This window comes from Pristiophorus japonicus, chromosome 4, assembly GCF_044704955.1.
Source record: "Pristiophorus japonicus isolate sPriJap1 chromosome 4, sPriJap1.hap1, whole genome shotgun sequence".
NCBI classification, from domain to species: Eukaryota; Metazoa; Chordata; class Chondrichthyes; family Pristiophoridae; genus Pristiophorus; species Pristiophorus japonicus.
The window spans coordinates 159,005,251-159,025,555 of NC_091980.1; the positions used below are offsets into that span (position 1 = coordinate 159,005,251).

Here is a 20,305-nt window from a genome sequence, read left to right on the forward strand (position 1 = left end):
TATCTGTCGCAGATGCATCTGTCCATGACAGCATTGGTAGCAGTGACCACCACAAAGACCTTGTGGAGACAAAGTCCCATCTTCACACTGAGGACACCCTCCATCGTGTTGTGTGGCACTACCACCGGGCTAAATGGGATAGATTCAGAACAGATCTAGCAACTCAAAACTGGGCATCCATGAGGCACTTTGGGCCATCAGCAGCAGAATTGTATTCCACCACAATCTGTAACCTCATGACCCTGCATATCCCTCACTCTACCATTACCATCAAGTCAGGCGAGCAACCCTGGTTTAATGAGGAGTGCAGAAGAGCATGCCAGGAGCAGCATCAGACGTGCCTAAAAATGAGGTGCCAACCTGGGGAAGTTGCAACACAGGACGACATGCATGCTAAACAGCGGAAGCAGCATGCTATCGACAGGGCTAAACAATCCCAAAATTAATGGATCAGATCAAAGCTCTGCAGTCCTGCCACATCCAGTCGTGAACCATTAAACAACTAACGGGAGGAGAAGGCTCCATGAATATCCCCATCCTCAATGATGGCAGAGCCCAGCATGTGAGTGTAAAAGACAAGGCTGAAGCGCTTGCAACCATCTTAAGCCAGAAGTGCTGAGTGGATGATCCATCTCTGCCTCCTCCCGAGGACCCACCATCACAGAAGCCAGTCTTCAGCCAATTCGATTCACTCCACGTGATAGCAAGAAACAGCAGAGCGCACTGGATACAGCAAAGACTAGCCCCCGACAACATCCCAGCTGTTGGCTGAAGACTTGTGTTCCAGAACTAGCCACGCCTCTAGCCAAGCTGTTCCAGTACAGCTACAACACTGGCATCTACCTGACAATACTGAAAACTGCCCAGGTATGTCCTGACCACGAAAAGCAGGACAAATCTAATCCGGCCAATTACCATGCCATCAATCATCAGCAAAGTGATGGAAGGTGTTGTCAACAGTGCTATCAATGGGCACTTACTCACCAATAACCTGCTCACCGATGCCCAGTTTGAGTTCTGCCAGAACCACTCGGCTCCAGACCTCATTACAGCCTTGGTCCAAACAGGGACAAAAGAGCTGAATCCCAGAGGTGAGGTGAGAGTGACTGCCCTTGACATCAAGGCAGCATTTAACCGAGTATGGCATCAAGGAGCCCGAGTAACATTGAAGTCAATGGAGATCAGGGGGCAAACTCTCCACTGGCTGAAGTCATATCTAGCACAAAGGAAGATGGTTGTATGTGTTGGAGGCCAATCATCACAGCCCCAGGACATCACAGTAGGAGTTTCTCAGGGCAGTGTCCTAGGCCCAACCATCTTCAGCTGCTTCATCAATGACCTTCCCTCCATCATTAGGTCAGAAGTGGGGATGTTTGCTGATAATTGCACAGTGTTCAGTTCCATTCACAACTCTTCAGATAATGAAACAACCCATGCCCGCCTGCAGCAAGACCTGGATGACATTCAGGCTTGGGCTGATAAGTGGCAAGTAACATTCGTGCCACACAAGTGCCAGGCAATGACTATTTCCAACAAGCAAGAGTCTAACCATCGCCCCATGACATTCAATGGCATTACCATCGCCAAATTCCCCACCATCAACATCCTGGGGATCACCTTTAACCATTAAGAAAATTAACTGGACGAGCCACATATACTGTGGCCATAAGAGCAGGTCAGAGTTTGAGTATTCTGTGGCAAGTGTCTCATAAAAACATAGAAACATAGAAAATAGGCGCAGGAGTAGGCCATTCGGCCCTTCGAGTCTGCATCACCATTCAATATGATCATGGCTGATCAAGCAACTTCAGTACCCCATTCCTGCTTTGGCTCCATACCCCTTGATCCCTTTAGCCGTAAGGGCCACATCTAACTCCCTTTTGAATATATCTAACGAACTGGGCACAACAACTCTCTGTGGTAGAGAATTCCACAGGTTCACAATTCTCTGAGTGAAGAAGTTTCTCCTCATCTCGGTTCTAAATGGCTTACCCCTTATCCTTAGATTGTGACCCCTGGTTCTGGACTTCCCCAACATCGGGAACATTCTTCCTGCATCTAACCTGTCCAATCCCGTCAGAATTTTATATGTTTCTATGAGATCCCCTCGCATCCTTCTAAACTCCAGTGAAGCCTAGTCCATCCACTCTTTCTTCATATGTCAGTCCTGCCATTCCAGGAATCAGTCTGGTGAACCTTCGCTGCACTCCCTCAATAGCAAGAATGTCCTTCCTCAGATTAGGAGACCAAAACTGCACACAATACTTAAGGTGTGGTCTCACCAAGGCCCTGTACAACTGCAGTAAGACCTCCCTGCTCCTATACTCAAATCCCCTCGCTATGAAGGCCAACATGCCATTTGCTTTCTTTACTGCTGCTGTGCCTGCATGCCTACTTTCAATGACTGATGAACCACGACACCCAGGTCTCGTTGCATCTCCCCTTTTACTAATCTGTCACCATTCAGATAATATTCTGCCTTCCTGTTTTTGCCACCAAAGTGGATAACCTCACACTTATCTACATTATACTGCATCTGCCATGCATTTGCCCATTCACCTAACCTGTCCAAGTCACCCTGCAGCCTCCTAGCACCCTCCTCACAGCTCGCACTGCCACCCAGCTTAGTGTCATCTGCAAACTTGGAGATATTACATTCAATTCCTTTGTCTAAATCATTAATATATATTGTAAATAGCTGGGGTCCCAGCACTGAATCCTGTGGCACCTCACTAGTCACTGCCTGCCATTCTAAAAAGGACCCATTCATTCCCACTCTTTGCTTCCTGTCTGCCGACCAGTTCTCTATCCATGTCAATACATTACCCCCAATACCATGTGCTTTAATTTTGCACACTAATTTCTTGTGTGAGACCTTGTCAAAAGCCTTTTGAAAGTCCAAATACACCATATCCACTGGTTCTCCCTTATCCACTCTACTAGTTACATCCTCAAAAAACTCTAGAAGATTTGTCAAGCATGATTTCCCTTTCATTAAATCCATGCTGACTTGGACTGATCCTGTCACTGCTTTCCAAATGTGCTGATATTACATCTTTAATAATTGATTTTATCATTTTCGCCACCGCCGATGTCAGGCTAACCGGTCTATAATTCCCTATTTTCTCTCTCCCTCCTTTTTTAAAAAGTGGGGTTACATTAGCTACCCTCCATTCCATAGGAACTGAACCAGAGTCCATGGAGTGTTGCAAAATGACCACCAATGCATCTACTATTTCTAGGGCCACTTCCTTAAGTACTCTGGGATGCAGACTGTCAGGCCCTGGGGATTTATCGGCCTTCAGTCCCTTCAATTTCCCTAAAACCATTTCCTGACGAATAAGGATTTCCCTCAGTTCCCCCTTCTCGCTAGACCCTCGGTCCCCTAGTATTTTCGGGAGGTTATTTGTGTCTTCGTGAAGACAGAACCAAATTATTTGTTCAATTGGCCTGCCATTTCTTTGTTCCCCAGTATGAATTCACCTGATTCTGACTGCAAGGGACCTACATTAGTCTTCACTAATCTTTTTCTCTTCACATATCTATAGAAGCTTTTGCAGTCAGTTTTTATGTTCCCTGCAAGCTTACTCTCATACTTTATTTTCCCCCTCCTAATTAAACCCTTAGTCCTCCTCTGCTGAGTTCTAAATTTCTCCCAGTCCTCAGGTTTGCTGCTTTTTCTGGCCAATTTATATGCCCTATCCTTGGATTTAACACTTTCCCTAATTTCCTTTGTTAGCCACGGTTGAGCCATCTTCCCTTTTTTATTCTTACGCCACACAGGGCTGTACAATTGTTGTAGTACATCCATGTGATCTTTAAATGTCTGCCTATCCACCATCAACCCTTTAAGTATCATTTGCCAGTCTATCCTAGCCAATTCACGCCTCATACCATCGAAGTTTCCTTTCTTTAAGTTCAGGACCCTAGTTCTCTGAATTAACTGTGTCACTCTCCACCTTGATGAAGAATTCTACCATATTATCGTCACTCAGATTGCTAATTAATCCTCTCTCGTTACAAAGACCCAGTCTAGGATGGCCTGCTCTCTAGTTGGTTCCTCGACATATTGGTCTAGAAAACCATCCCTTATACACTCCAGGAAATCCTCCTCCACAGTATTGCTACCAGTTTGGTTAGCCCAATCAATATGTAGATTAAAGTCACCCATGATAACTGCTGTACCCTTATTGCACGTGTCCTTAATTTCCTGTTTGATGCCATCCCCAACCTCCATACTATTGTTTGGTGGTCTGTACACAACTCCCATTAGCGTTTTCTGCCCTTTGGTGTTTCGCAGCTCTACCCATACAGATTCCACATCATCCATGCTAATGTCCTTCCTTACTATTGAGTTAACCTCCTCTTTAACCATTGACGCTACCCCACCTCCTTTCCCTTCCTGTCTGTCCTTCTTGAATATTGAATACCCCTGGATGTTGAGTTCCCAGCCTTGGTTACCTTGGAGCCATGTCTCCGTAATCCCAATTACATCACATCCGTTAACAGCTATAAGCGCAGTCACCTCCTGACTCCCCAAAGCCTTTCCACCCATCTACAAGACACAAGTCAGGAGTGTGATGAAATTCTCTCCACTTGCCTGGATGAGTGCAGCTTCCAATAACACTCAAGAAGCTCGACACCATCCAGAGCAAAGCAACCCAGTTGATTGGCACCCCATCCACCACCTTCAACATTCACTCCCTCCACCACCGGCGCACCGTGCCTGAAGTGTGTACCATCCACAAGATGCACTGCAGCAACTCGCCAAGGCTTCTTTGCACAGCACCACCCAAACCCATGACCTCTACCACCGAGGACAAGGGCAGCAGGCGCATGGGAACACCACCACCTCACACACCATCCTGACTTGGAAATATATCGCTGTTCATCGCCACTGGGTCAAAATCCCAGAACTCACTCTGCAATAGCAGTGTTATCAAGGATAACTTGCTTTCACGCCAAAACACAGCATGGACCTGCAGCAGTGGCTCAGCGCCACCTTATCAGGGGCAATTAGGGATGGGCAATAAATGCTGGCCTTGCCAGCGATGTCCACATCCCAGGCACGAATGAAAAATGATCTCTGCAAGTAGGGATCACTACAAGATGATCAAGCAGATTCTACTGTGAAAGATTCATCGCCTTAATAAAACAGGAGAGGAATTTCATACCAACGCAGTGACACCTCCTTAACTCATAGTGAACAGTCCAACTTTAGCTCCATAGTTCAGATATAGACTTCACACTCGGTCTCAATTGTAGCGAATGGATTTTGTGTGTTAGTCATATCAATAACACTGAAAATGTATCTATTACTGTTGTAGTAGACACTTTACTCCAGTCATGATTCCCTTTTGCAGGCGTTGATTGGTCATATCTACAGCGGTTACAATAAGTAACTTTGCAACAATATTCACTTTCAGCTTGTGATCGAGTTGCTGCAGAATCGGTTCGCACACCTGCAGTGTTATTTTAGAAAGGGGTGTTGTTTGTAAACCGGCTGGACTGCGACAGTGGCCGACTTACTGGCAAGATTGAGGCAAGTATTCGCCCTGGATCCGGAGGCCGAGCCGGTTGGCAGGCGTTACATTCAAACTTGGTGCGCAAATCATTGGATTGCAACAAAAAAATAATAATAGTGTAACTGGTGAAAAGGGAGCTGGCCCTGACTATCTCGACCCTACCCACCTCTCCCAAACACCCCATAAACACTGCTAAAGGTCAACTTTGGGGCAGTTCAGTTGTTTGAAAGGCAGAACTTGGAAGACGGAATCAATCCGAGCCAGCCAGGGAAATAAAGCACAAATCGCAGCGACTTATTGACGCGCTGAATGTCAACTTGAAACCAATGTAGATTTGAGCCGCCCTCGGTCACTGGCTAGTTCCGCTGGGTGTAGATAACAGAAGCAAACAGACCCGGCACCCACACATCAACAAATACATCACACACACACACACATACACACAAAATCAAAAATAAGGCAAGACAAGGAAAATAAACACAGCAAATGTGGGAATCACTCGGCAGGTCAGGCAGCCTGTGTGGAGAGAGACAGAGACAGAGAGAAGCAGAGGTAAACCACACCAGAAGCACAAAACAAGTCACCTTTTAGACCATTTGGCGGACTGCCTCCCGAAGGGTCTCTTCCACAGGACCCCGTGCAGTTGCACTTTGGTGCTGATGTCCAGTTTGTCAGCCTCGCTGCACTCACTGAAGTAGGAGGGCAGGATCGCGGAGGATTTGGAAGTGAACATCGCCCGGGCTGGGCTCGGGCTCGGGGTGTTTGAGAATCAGTGCAGCTCCCGAGAAGGAGGAGGAGGAGGAGGTAACCTATAAACATGCACCGAAAGGCAGAGGGAGCCACAGAGTGCTGCCTGATACTGACACCCACCCTGCTCAATTGCAGCAAGCCTGTACACCGCGTATCCAGCCCGGCCCCAACCCGTCTCCTTCCTCGCTCTCAATCCCCCCCACCGGGCGGCTTCTATTTAAATCGATGGATCACCCATCCGTCATAGGAACAGGAGTAGGTCGTTCATCCCTTCCAGCCTCGTTCCGCCATTCAATTGGATCGTGGCTGATCTGTATCTTAACTCCATGTACCAGCCTTGGTTCCACAACCCTCAATAACCTGAACCATAACAACATCTTGCAATCTCAATTTTGAAATTTTCAATTGACCCCCCTCCAGCTTCAACAGCTTATTGGAGGGAGAGAGTTCCAGATTCCCACCACCCTGTGTATGAAGAATTGCTTCCTGATATCACCCTGAACGGCCTGGCTCCAATTTTAAGGTTTTACCCCGGGTTCTGGACTCCCCCACCAGAGGAAATAATTTATAGGAGGTGGTTGGGGTGGCTTGACCCATCCACCTCCACGGAGGTGTGTGGGGGGCCTGACCCATCCACCTCCATGGCACGAACCTGGTATTGCAGTACTTCCAGGAACGGTGCAGTGGCTCTAGGCCTTTTGGCTAAGAGCATTGGCGCAGAGTGATCCTTGATGTGTGCAAGGTGACCTCTGGCGTTTGTGATTTGACAAAGAATTGGAACAATTGGCTACGAATTTCAAAAAAAAATAAAATAAAATAATTTCTCTCTATCTACCCGACCATTAACCACCTTAAACGCTGAAATTAGAACACCTAGTAGTCTTCTTTATTTATAATGGGGAACAAAGAAATGGCAGACCAATTGAACAAATACTTTGGTTCTGTCTTCACGAAGGGAGACACAGATAACCGAGGGTCTAGTGAGAAGGAGGAACTGAAGGATATCCTTATTAGGTGGGAAATTGCGTTAGGGAAATTGATTGGATTGAAGGCCGATAAATCCCCGGGGCCTGATAGTCTGCATCCCAGAGTACTTAAGGAAATGGCCCTAGAAATAGTGGATGCATTGGTGATCATTTTCCAACAGTCTATCGACTCTGGATCAGTTCCTATGGACTGGAGGAAAGCTAATGTAACACCACTGTTTTAAAAAGGAGGGAGAGAGAAAACGGGTAATTATAGACTGGTTAGTAGTGGGGAAAATGTTGGAATCAATCATTAAGGATGAAATAGCAGTGCATTTGGAAAGCAGTGACAAGATCGGACCAAGTCAGCATGGATTTATTAAAGGGAAATTATGCTTGATGAATCTTCTGGAATTTTTTGAGGATGTAATTAGCAGAATGGACAAGGGAGAACCAGTGGATGTGGTGTATTTGGACTTTTAAAAGGCTTTTGACAAGGTCCCGCACAAGAGATTGGTGTGCAAAATCAAAGCGCATGGTATTGGGGGTAATGTACTGACATGGATAGAGAACTGGTTGGCAGACAGGCAGCAGAGAGTCGGGATAAACGGGTCCTTTTCAGAATGGCAGGCAGCGACTAGTGGGGTGCCGCAGGGCTCAGTACTGGGACCCCAGCTCTTTACAATATACATTAACGATTTGGATGAAGGAATTAAGTGTAATATCTCCAAGTTTGCGGATGACACTAAACTGGCTGGCGGTGTGAGCTGTGAGGAGGACACTAAGAGGCTGCAGGGTGACTTGGACAGGTTAGGTGAGTGGGCAAATGCATGGCAGATGCAGTATAATGTGGATAAATGTGAGGTTATCCATTTTGGGGGAAAAAACATGAAGGCAGAATATTATCTGAATGGCGGCAGATTAGGAAAAGGGGAAGTGCAACGAGACGTGGGTGTCATGGTTCATCAGTCATTGAAAGTGGGCATGAGGGAAAGCAGGCGGTAAAGAAGGCAAATGGTATGTTGGCCTTCATAGCTAGGGGATTTGAATATAGAAGCAGGGAGGTCTTACTACAGTTGTACAGGGCCTTAGTGAGGCCTCATCTGGAATATTGTGTTCAGTTTTGGTCTCCTAATCTGAGGAAGAACATTCTTGCTATTGAGGGAGTGAAGCAAAGGTTCACCAGACTGATTCCAGGGATGGGCGGACTGATATATGAGGAGAGACTGGATTAACTGGGCCTTTATTCACTGCAGTTTAGAAGGATGAGAGGGAATCTCATAGAAACGTATAAGATTCTGACGGGACTGGACAGGTTAGATGCGGGAAGAATGTTCCTGATGTTGGGGAAATCCAGAACCAGGGGACATAGTCTTAGGATAAGGGGTAGGCCATTTAGGACTGAGATGAGGAGAAACTTCTTCACTCAGAGAGTTGTTAACCTGTGGAATTCACTGCCGCAGAGAGTTGTTGATGCCAGTACATTGGATATATTCAAGAAGGAGTTAGATATAGCCCATACGGCTAAGGGGATTAAGGGGTACGGAGAGAAAGCAGGAAAGGGGCACTGAGGGAATGATCAGCAATGATCTCATTGAATGCCGGTGCAGTCTCAAAGGGTCGAATGGCCTACTCCTGCACCTATTTTCTATATTTCTATGTTTCTATCTTTCTATATCCAAGGGAATGAATACAAGCATGGTGGGAACCTGTCACCATTTTAGCGCCGTTATCATTCTCAAATTCATGATTTTTTCCGATTAAAAGGCCCTCTGTGCCTGGCCCTGCACTGTCCCCACACTGGACACACTGTCCCAACAGTGTACACACTGTCTCCACACTGTCCCAACAGTGGACACACTGTCTCCACACTGACCTCACCACAGGACACACTGTCCCCGCACTATCCCCACACTGGACACACTGTCCCCGCACAGGATACACTGCCCCCACACGGACCCCACACTGGACACATTGTTCCCACACTGTGCCCACACTGGACACACTGCCCCCACACTGGACACACTGTCTGCACTTTGTCCCCTCAATGGACACACTGTCCCCACATTGTCACCACACTGGACACACTGTCCCCGCACTATCCCCACACTGGACACACTGTCCCACACTGGACACACTGTCCCCGCACAGGATACACTGCCCCCACACGGACCCCACACTGGACACACTGTCCCCACACTGTGCCCACACTGGACACACTGTCTGCGCTTTGTCCCCTCAATGGACACACTGTCCCCACATTGTCACCACACTGGACACACTGTCCCTACACTGTCCCCACACTGTCCCCGCACTGGACACACTGTCCCTGCACTGGACACACTGTCCCTGCACTGAACACACTGTCCCCGCACTGGACACATTGTCCCCGCACTGTCCCTGCACTGGGCACACTGTCCCCACACAGGACACACTGTGCCCACACTGACCCCACATTGGACACACTGTCCCCACGCTGTCCCCAAACCGGGCACACTGTCCCCGCACTGGACAGACTGTCACCGCACTGGACGCACTGTCCCCGCACTGGACACACAGTCCCCTCACTGGACACACAGTCTCCGCACTGGACACACAGACCTCACACTGGACAGGCTGCCTCTGCACTGCACACACTGCCGTGGCACTGTGAACACACTGGACACACTGTCCCTACACTGACCCCACACTGGACACATTGTCCCCACACTGGACACACTGTCCCCACAATGGACACGCACTGTCCACACACTGGACACACTGTCCCCACACTGGACACACTGTCCCCACAATGGACACGCACTGTCCACACACTGGACACATTGTCCCCACACTGGACACATTGTCCCTACACTGGACACTGTCCCCACATTGAACACACTGTCCCCACACTGGACACACTGTCACCACAGTGTTCCCACACAGGGCACACTGTCCCCACACAGTCCCCACACTGTCCCCACACTGGACATACTATCCCCACACAGTCCCCACACAGGACACACTGTCCCTACACTGCGCACATTGTCACCACACTGGGCACACTGTCCCCACACTGTCCCCACACTGAACAAACTGTCCCCACACTGAACACACTGTCCCCACATTGTCCCCACACTGGGCACACTGTCCCCACACGGAACACACTGTCCCCACCATGAACACATTGTCCCTGCACTGGACACACAGTTCCTGCAGTGTCCCCACACTGGACACACTGTCCCCACACTGGACACATTTCCCCACACTGGGCACATTGTCCCCACACGGGACACATTTCCCCACGCTGTTCCCACACTGTTCCCACCATCCTCACACTGTCCCTGCACTGGACACACTGTCCCAACACTGTCCCCGCACTGCACACACTGTCCACACATTGGGCACACTGTCTGCACACTGGAAGCACTGTCCCTGCACTGGACACACTGTCCCCGCACTGGACACACTGGCCCCACACTGGCCCCCCATTGGACACACTGTCTCCACACTGGACACACTGTCCCCGCACTGTCCCCGCACTGGGCATACTGTCCCCACGCTGTCCCCCACTGACCCGCACTGGACACACTGTCCCCACACTGGACACACTGTCTCCACACTGGACACACTGTCCCCACACTGGACACACTGTCCCCTCACTGTCCCCACACTGGACACACTCTCCCCACACTGGACACACTGTCCCCACACTGGAGACACTGTCCTCACACTGTCCCTGCAATGGAAACACTGTCTCCACACTGGACACACTGTCACTGCACTGTCCCCACACTGGACACACTGTTCCAACAGTGGACACACTGTCTCCACACTGACCTCACCACAGGACACACCGTCCCCGCACTATCCCCACACTGGACACACTGTCCCGCACTGGACACACTGTCCCCGCACAGGATACACTGCCCCCACACGGACCCCACACTGGGCACACTGTTCCCACACTGTGCCCACACTGGACACACTGTCTGCGCTTTGTCCAATCAATGGACACACTGTCCCCACATTGTCACCACACTGGACACACTGTCCCTACACTGTCCCCACACTGCCCCCGCACTGGACACACTGTCCCCGCACTGGACACACTGTGCCTGCACTGAACACACTGTCCCCGCACTGGACACATTGTCCCCGCACTGTCCATGCACTGGGCACACTGTCCCCACACAGGACACACTGTGCCCACACTGACCCCACATTGGACACACTGTCCCCACGCTGTCCCCAAACCGGACACACTGTCCCCGCACTGGACAGACTGTCACCGCACTGGACGCACTGTCCCCGCACTGGACACACAGTCCCCTCACTGGACACACAGTCTCCGCACTGGACACACAGACCTCACACTGGACAGGCTGCCTCTGCACTGGACACACTGTCGTGGCACTGTGAACGTACTGGACACACTGTCCCTACACTGACCCCCACACTGGACACATTGTCCCCACACTGGACACACTGTCCCCACAATGGACACGCACTGTCCACACACTGGACACACTGTCCCCACATTGTCCCCACACTGGACACACTGTCCCCACAATGGACACGCACTGTCCACACACTGGACACATTGTCCCCACACTGGACACATTGTCCCTACACTGGACACTGTCCCCACATTGGACACACTGTCCCCACACTGGACACACTGTCACCACAGTGTCCCCACACAGGGCACACTGTCCCCACACAGTCCCCGCACTGTCCCCACACTGGACATACTATCCCCACACAGTCCCCACAGAGGACACACTGTCCCTACACTGGGCACACTGTCACCACACTGGGCACACTGTCCCCACACTGTCCCCACACTGAACAAACTGTCCCCACACTGAACACACTGTCCCCACATTGTCCCCACACTGGGCACACTGTCCCCACACGGAACACACTGTCCCCACCATGAACACATTGTCCCTGCACTGGACACACAGTTCCTGCAGTGTCCCCACACTGGACACACTGTCCCCACACTGGACACATTTCCCCACACTGGGCACATTGTCCCCACACGGGACACATTTCCCCACGCTGTTCCCACACTGTTCCCACCATCCTCACACTGTCCCTGCACTGGACACACTGTCCCAACACTGTCCCCGCACTGCACACACTGTCCACACATTGGGCACACTGTCTGCACACTGGAAGCACTGTCCCTGCACTGGACACACTGTCCCCGCACTGGACACACTGGCCCCACACTGGCCCCGCATTGGACACACTGTCTCCACACTGGCCACACTGTCCCCACACTGTCCCCGCACTGGGCATACTGTCCCCACGCTGTCCCCCACTGACCCGCACTGGACACACTGTCCCCACACTGGACACACTGTCTCCACACTGGACACACTGTCCCCACACTGGACACACTGTCCCCTCACTGTCCCCACACTGGACACACTCTCCCCACACTGGACACACTGTCCCCACACTGGAGACACTGTCCTCACACTGTCCCTGCAATGGAAACACTGTCTCCACACTGGACACACTGTCACTGCACTGTCCCCACACTGGACACACTGTTCCAACAGTGGACACACTGTCTCCACACTGACCTCACCACAGGACACACTGTCCCCACACTATCCCCACACTGGACACACTGTCCCGCACTAGACACACTGTCCCCGCACAGGATACACTGCCCCCACACGGACCCCACACTGGACACACTGTTCCCACACTGTGCCCACACTGGACACACTGTCTGCGCTTTGTCCAATCAATGGACACACTGTCCGTACATTGTCACCACACTGGACACACTGTCCCTACACTGTCCCCACACTGCCCCCGCACTGGACACACTGTCCCCGCACTGGACACACTGTGCCTGCACTGAACACACTGTCCCCGCACTGGACACATTGTCCCCGCACTGTCCATGCACTGGGCACACTGTCCCCACACAGGACACACTGTGCCCACACTGACCCCACATTGGACACACTGTCCCCACGCTGTCCCCAAACCGGACACACTGTCCCCGCACTGGACAGACTGTCACCGCACTGGACGCACTGTCCCCGCACTGGACACACAGTCCCCTCACTGGACACACAGTCTCCGCACTGGACACACAGACCTCACACTGGACAGGCTGCCTCTGCACTGGACACACTGTCGTGGCACTGTGAACGTACTGGACACACTGTCCCTACACTGACCCCCACACTGGACACATTGTCCCCACACTGGACACACTGTCCCCACAATGGACACGCACTGTCCACACACTGGACACACTGTCCCCACATTGTCCCCACACTGGACACACTGTCCCCACAATGGACACGCACTGTCCACACACTGGACACATTGTCCCCACACTGGACACATTGTCCCTACACTGGACACTGTCCCCACATTGGACACACTGTCCCCACACTGGACACACTGTCACCACAGTGTCCCCACACAGGGCACACTGTCCCCACACAGTCCCCGCACTGTCCCCACACTGGACATACTATCCCCACACAGTCCCCACACAGGACACACTGTCCCTACACTGGGCACACTGTCACCACACTGGGCACACTGTCCCCACACTGTCCCCACACTGAACAAACTGTCCCCACACTGAACACACTGTCCCCACATTGTCCCCACACTGGGCACACTGTCCCCACACGGAACACACTGTCCCCACCATGAACACATTGTCCCTGCACTGGACACACAGTTCCTGCAGTGTCCCCACACTGGACACACTGTCCCCACACTGGACACATTTCCCCACACTGGGCACATTGTCCCCACACGGGACACATTTCCCCACGCTGTTCCCACACTGTTCCCACCACCCTCACACTGTCCCTGCACTGGACACACTGTCCCAACACTGTCCCCGCACTGCACACACTGTCCACACATTGGGCACACTGTCTGCACACTGGAAGCACTGTCCCTGCACTGGACACAATGTCCCCGCACTGGACACACTGGCCCCACACTGGCCCCGCATTGGACACACTGTCTCCACACTGGCCACACTGTCCCCACACTGTCCCCGCACTGGACATACTGTCCCCACGCTGTCCCCAACTGACCCGCACTGGACACACTGTCCCCACACTGGACACACTGTCTCCACACTGGACACACTGTCCCCACACTGGACACACTGTCCCCTCACTGTCCCCACACTAGACACACTCTCCCCACACTGGACACACTGTCCCCACACTGGAGACACTGTCCTCACACTGTCCCTGCAATGGAAACACTGTCTCCACACTGGACACACTGTCACTACACTGTCCCCACACAGGGCACACTGTCCCCACACAGTCCCCGCACTGTCCCCACACTGGACATACTGTCCCCACACAGGACACACTGTCCCCACACTGGGCACACTGTCCCCACACAGTCCCCGCACTGTCCCCACACTGGGCATACTGTCCCCACACAGTTCCCACACAGGACACACTGTCCCCAATGTCCCCACACAGTCCCCGCACTGTCCCCACACTGGACATACTGTCCCCGCACAGGACACACTGTCCCCACACTGGACACTGTCCCCACATTGGACACACTGTCCCCACACTGGACACACTATCATCACACTGTCCCCACAAAGGGCACACTGTCCCCACACATTCCCCGCAATGTCCCCACACTGGACCTACTGTCCCCACACAGGACACACTGTCCCCACACTGGGCACACTGTCCCCACACAGTCCCCGCACTGTCCCCACACTGGACATACTGTCCCCACACAGTCCCCACACAGGACACACTGTCCCCACACTGGGCACACTGTCCCCACACTGTCCCCACTCTGAACAAACTGTCCCCACACTGAACACACTGTCCCCACATGGAACACACTGTCCCACAATGAACACAATGTCCCTGCACTGGACACACAGTTCCTGTAGTGTCCCCACACAGGACACACTATCCCCACACTGGACACTGTCCCCACATTGCACACACTGTCCCCACACTGGACACACTGTCACCACACTGTCCACACACAGGGCACACTGTCCCCACACAGTCCCCGCACTGTCCCCACACTGGACATACTGTCCCCACACAGTCCCCACACAGGACACACTGTCCCCACACTGGGCACACTGTCCCCACACTGTCCCCGCACTGAACAAACTGTCCCCACACTGAACACACTGTCCCCACATTGTCCCCACACTGGGCACACTGTCCCCACATGGAACACACTGTCCCCACAATGAACACATTATCCCTGCACTGGACACACAGTTCCTGCAGTGTCCCCACACTGGACACACTGTCCGCACACTGGACACATTTCCCCACACTGGACACAGTGTCCCCAAGCTGTCCCACACAGTTCCCACCGTCCTCACACTGTTTCCGCACTGGACACACTGTCCCCACACTGTCCCCGCACTGCACACACTGTACACGCATTGGACACACTGTCTGCGCACTGGAAGCACTGTCCCCATACTGGACACACTGTCCCCGCACTGGACATACTGTCCCCACACTGGTCCCGCACTGGACACACCGCATCCACACTGGACACACTGTCTCCACACTGTCCCCGCACTGGACACACTGTCCTGACACTGTCCCCACACTGTCCCCGCACTGGACATACTGTCCCACGCTGCCCCCCACTGACCCGCACTGGACACACTGTCCCCGCACTGGACACATTCTCCCTGCACTGGACACACTGTCCCCACGCTGGAGACACTGTCCTCACACTGTCCCTGCAATGGAAAGACTGTCTCCACACTGGACACACTTTCACCACACTGGATACAGTGTCACTACGCTGGACACACTGTCCCCCTAGTGTCCCCACATTGTCTCCACACCATCCCCGCACTGGACACACTGTCCCCACACTGGACACCCTGTCCCCACACTGTCCCCACACTGGACACACTGTCCTCACACCGTCACCACACTGTCACCGCACTGGACACACTGTCCCCGCACTGGGCATACTGCCCATGCACTGGACACACTGTCCCCACACTGGTCCGGCACCAGACACACTGTCCCCACACTGGATGCACTGTCCCCACACTGGATGCACTGTCCCCACACTGTATCCACATTGGACACAATGGCCCCACACTATCCCCGCACTGGATACACTGTCCTTACACTGTCCCCACACTGTCCCTGCACTGGATACACTGTCCGTGCAATGGACACACTGTCTCCGCACGGGGCACACTGTATCCACACTGGACACACTGTCCCCACACTGGTTACACTGTCCCTGCACTGTCCATACACTGGACACACTGTCCCCACACTGGACACACTGTCCTGACACTGTCCCCGCACTGGACACACAGTTCCTGCATTGTCCCCACACTGGATACATTTCCCCACATTGGACACACTGTCCCCACAATGTTCCCACACTGGACACACTGTCCCTACACTGCCCCCACACTGTCCCCACCGTCCTTACACTGTCCCAACACTGGACACACTGTCCCCACACTGTCCTGACACTGTCCCCACACTGTCCCCACCGTCCTCACACTGTCCCCACACTGGACATACTGTCCCCACACTGCCCCCCCCCCACTGGACACACTGTCCACACACTGTCCCCACACTGGAGACACTGCCCTCACATTGTCCCTGCAATAGAAACATTGTCTGCCCACTGGACACACTTTCACCACACTGTGCCCACTGTCTCCACATCATCCCCACACTGTCCCCGCACTGGACACACTGTCCCCACACTGTCCCTACACAGGACACACTCTCCCCACACTGGACACACTGTCCACACATTGTCCCCACACTGGACACACTGTCCTCACACTGTCCCTGCAATGGAAACACTGTCTCCACACTGGACACATTGTCACCACACTGTGCCTACACTGTCCCTGCACTGCGCATGCTCTCCCCACACTGGACACACTGTCCCCACACTGGACATACTGTCCTCACACGGTCCCTGCACTGGACATACTGTGCCCACACTGCCCTCACCCCCAATGACCCGCATTGGACACACTGTCCCCACACTGGTCACACTGTCCCCACACTGTCCCCACACTGGAGACACTGTCCTCACACTGTCCCTGCAATGGAAACACTGTCTCCACACTGGACACACTTTCACCACACTGTGCCCACACTGTCTCCACATCATGCGCACACTGTCCCCGTACTGGACACACAGTTCCTGCATTGTCCCAACACTGAACACACTGGACACATTTTCCCACATTGGACATACTGTCCCCATACTGTCCCCACACTGGACACACTGTCCCTACACTGCCCCCACATGTCCCCACTGTCCTCACACTGTCCCACACTGGACACACTGCCCCCACACTGTCCCCACACTGTCCTCACCGTCCCCACACTGTCCCCACACTGTCCGCGCAATGGACACACTGTCCCAGCACTGGACACACTGTCCCTACACTGTCTCCACACTGGACACACTGTCCCCACACTGTATACACGGTCCCAGATGGGACATAATGTCCCCACACTGTTCCCGCACTGCACACACTGCCCCCGGACTGGACACATGGTCTTCACACTGGACGCACTGTCCCTGCACTGGACACACTGCCCCCGCACTGGGCACACTGTTCCCACACTGGCCCCGCACTGGACACAATGTCACCACACTGTGTCTCCACTGGACACACTGCCCTGACACTGTACCCACACTGTCCCTGCACTGGACATACTGTCCCCAAACTGCCCCCACTGTCCCGCACTGGACACACTATACCCGCACTGGATACACTGTATCCGCACTGGAAACACTGTCCCCACACTGGACACACTGTCCCCACACTGTCCATACACAGGACACTGTCTCCCCACACTGGACACACTGTCCACACACTGTCCCCACACTGGATACACTGTCATCACACTATCCCTGCAATGGAAACACTATCTCCACACTGGACACATTGTCACCACACTGTGCCCACACTGTCCCTGCACTGCACACGTTCTCCCCACACTGGACACAGAGGCACTACACTGGGCACACTGTCCCCACATTGTCTCCACACAGTCCCCATGCTGTCCCCATGCTGGGCACACTGTCCCCACATTGCCGCAGCACTGGACACACTGTCCCTGCACTGAAAACACTGTCCCCGCACTGGACACGTTGTCCCCGCACTGTCCTTGCACTGGACACACTGTTCCCACACCGGGCAAACTGTCCCTGCACTGTCCCCACACTGGACACACTGTCCCCACACCGTCACCACACTGTCACCGCACTGGACACACTGCCCCTGCACTAGACACACTGTCCCCACACTGGTCCGGCACCGGACAGACTGTCCCCACACTGTCCCCACACTGGAAGCACTGTCCCCACACTGTATCCACATTGGACAAAATGGCCCCACACTATCCCCGCACTGGATACACTGTCCTTACACTGTCCCCACACTGTCCCTGCACTGGACACACTGTCCGTGCAATGGACACACTGTCTCCGCATGGGACACACTGCATCCGTACTGGACACACTGTCCCCACACTGGTTACACTGTCCCTGCACAGTCCCCACACTGGACACACTGTCTCCACACTGGACACACTGTCCTGACACAGTCCCCGCACTGGACACACAGTTCCTGCATTGTCCCCACACTGGACACATTTCCCCACATTGGACACGTTGTCCCCACACTGGACACCCTGTCCCTACACTGCCCCCACACTGTCCCCACCGTCCTGACACTGTCCCCACACTGTCCCTGCACTGGACATACTGTCCCCACACTGCCCCCACACTGGACACACTGTCCACACACTGTCCTCACACTGGAGACACTGTCCTCACATTGTCCCTGCAATGGAAACACTGTCTCCACACTGGACACACTTTCACCACACTGTGCCCACACTGTCTCCACATCATCCCCACACTGTCCCCGCACTGGACACACTGTCCCCACACTGTCCCTACACAGGACACACTCACACCACACTGGACACACTCTCCACACACTGTCCCCACACTGGAGACACAGTCCTCACACTGTCCTTGCAATGGAAACACTGTCTCCACACTGGACACACTTTCACCACACTGTGCCCACACTGTCTCCACAACATCCCCACACTGTCCACGCACTGGATACACTGTCCCCACACTGTCCCTACACAGGACACACTCTCCCCACACTGGACACACTGTCCACACAATGTCCCCACGCTGGACACACTGTCCTCACACTGTCCCTGCAATGGAAACACTGTCTGCACATTGGACACATTGTCACTAGTGTGTCCAGTGTGGGGACAGTGTGGAGACAGTGTGTCCAGTGCGGGGACAGTGTGTCCAGTGCGGGTCAGTGGGGGACAGCGTGGGGACAGTAAGTCCAGTGCAGGAACAGTGTGGGGACAGTGTCAGGATAGTGTGTCCAGTGCGGGGACAGTGTGGGGACAGTGTGTCCAGTGTGGAGACAGTGTGTCCAGTGCGGGACCAGTGTGGGGACAGTATGTCCATTGCGGGGACAGTTTGTCCAGTGCGGGGACAATACTTCCAGTGTGCAGACAATGTGTCCAATGCGTGGACAGTGTCTGCAGTGTGGGGACAGTGTGGGGACAGTGTGTCCAGTGCGGGAACAGTGTGAGGACGGTGGGAACAGTGTGGGGACAGAGTGGGGACACTGTGTCCAGTGTGGGGAAATGTGTCCAGTGTGCGGACAGTGTGCCCAGTGTGAGGAAATGTGTCCAGTGTGGGGACAGCGTGTCCAGTGTGCGGACACTGCAGGAACTGTGTGTCCAGTGCAGGGACAATGTGTTCATGGTGGGGACAGTGTGTTCCATGTGGGGACAGTGTGCCCAGTGTGGGGACAATGTGGGGACAGTGTGTTCAGTGTGGGGACAGTTTGTTCAGTGTGGGGACAGTGTGCCCAGTGTGGGGACAGTGTGTCCTGTGTGGGGACTGTGTGGGGACAGTGTGTCCAGTGTGGGGACAGTGTGTCCTGTGTGGGGACAGTATGTCCAGTGTGGGGACAGTGCGGGGACTGTGTGGGGACAGTGTGCCCTGTGTGGGGAC

At 53.3% G+C, this 20,305-nt stretch overlaps 1 protein-coding gene across 1 annotated transcript in view; it reads right to left on the bottom strand.

Moving 5' to 3' along the window:
- The window catches only part of plekhd1 (pleckstrin homology domain containing, family D (with coiled-coil domains) member 1), a 133,052-nt gene extending 126,772 nt beyond the window's left edge, over positions 1-6,280 (bottom strand). Inside the window, exon 1 of the mRNA XM_070877858.1 lies at positions 6,110-6,280. Within this exon, the coding sequence (XP_070733959.1) occupies positions 6,110-6,258 (149 nt within the window). The 5' untranslated portion in view covers positions 6,259-6,280. The remainder of the gene's footprint in view (positions 1-6,109) is intronic.
- Positions 6,281-20,305: the final 14,025 nt, after the last annotated feature.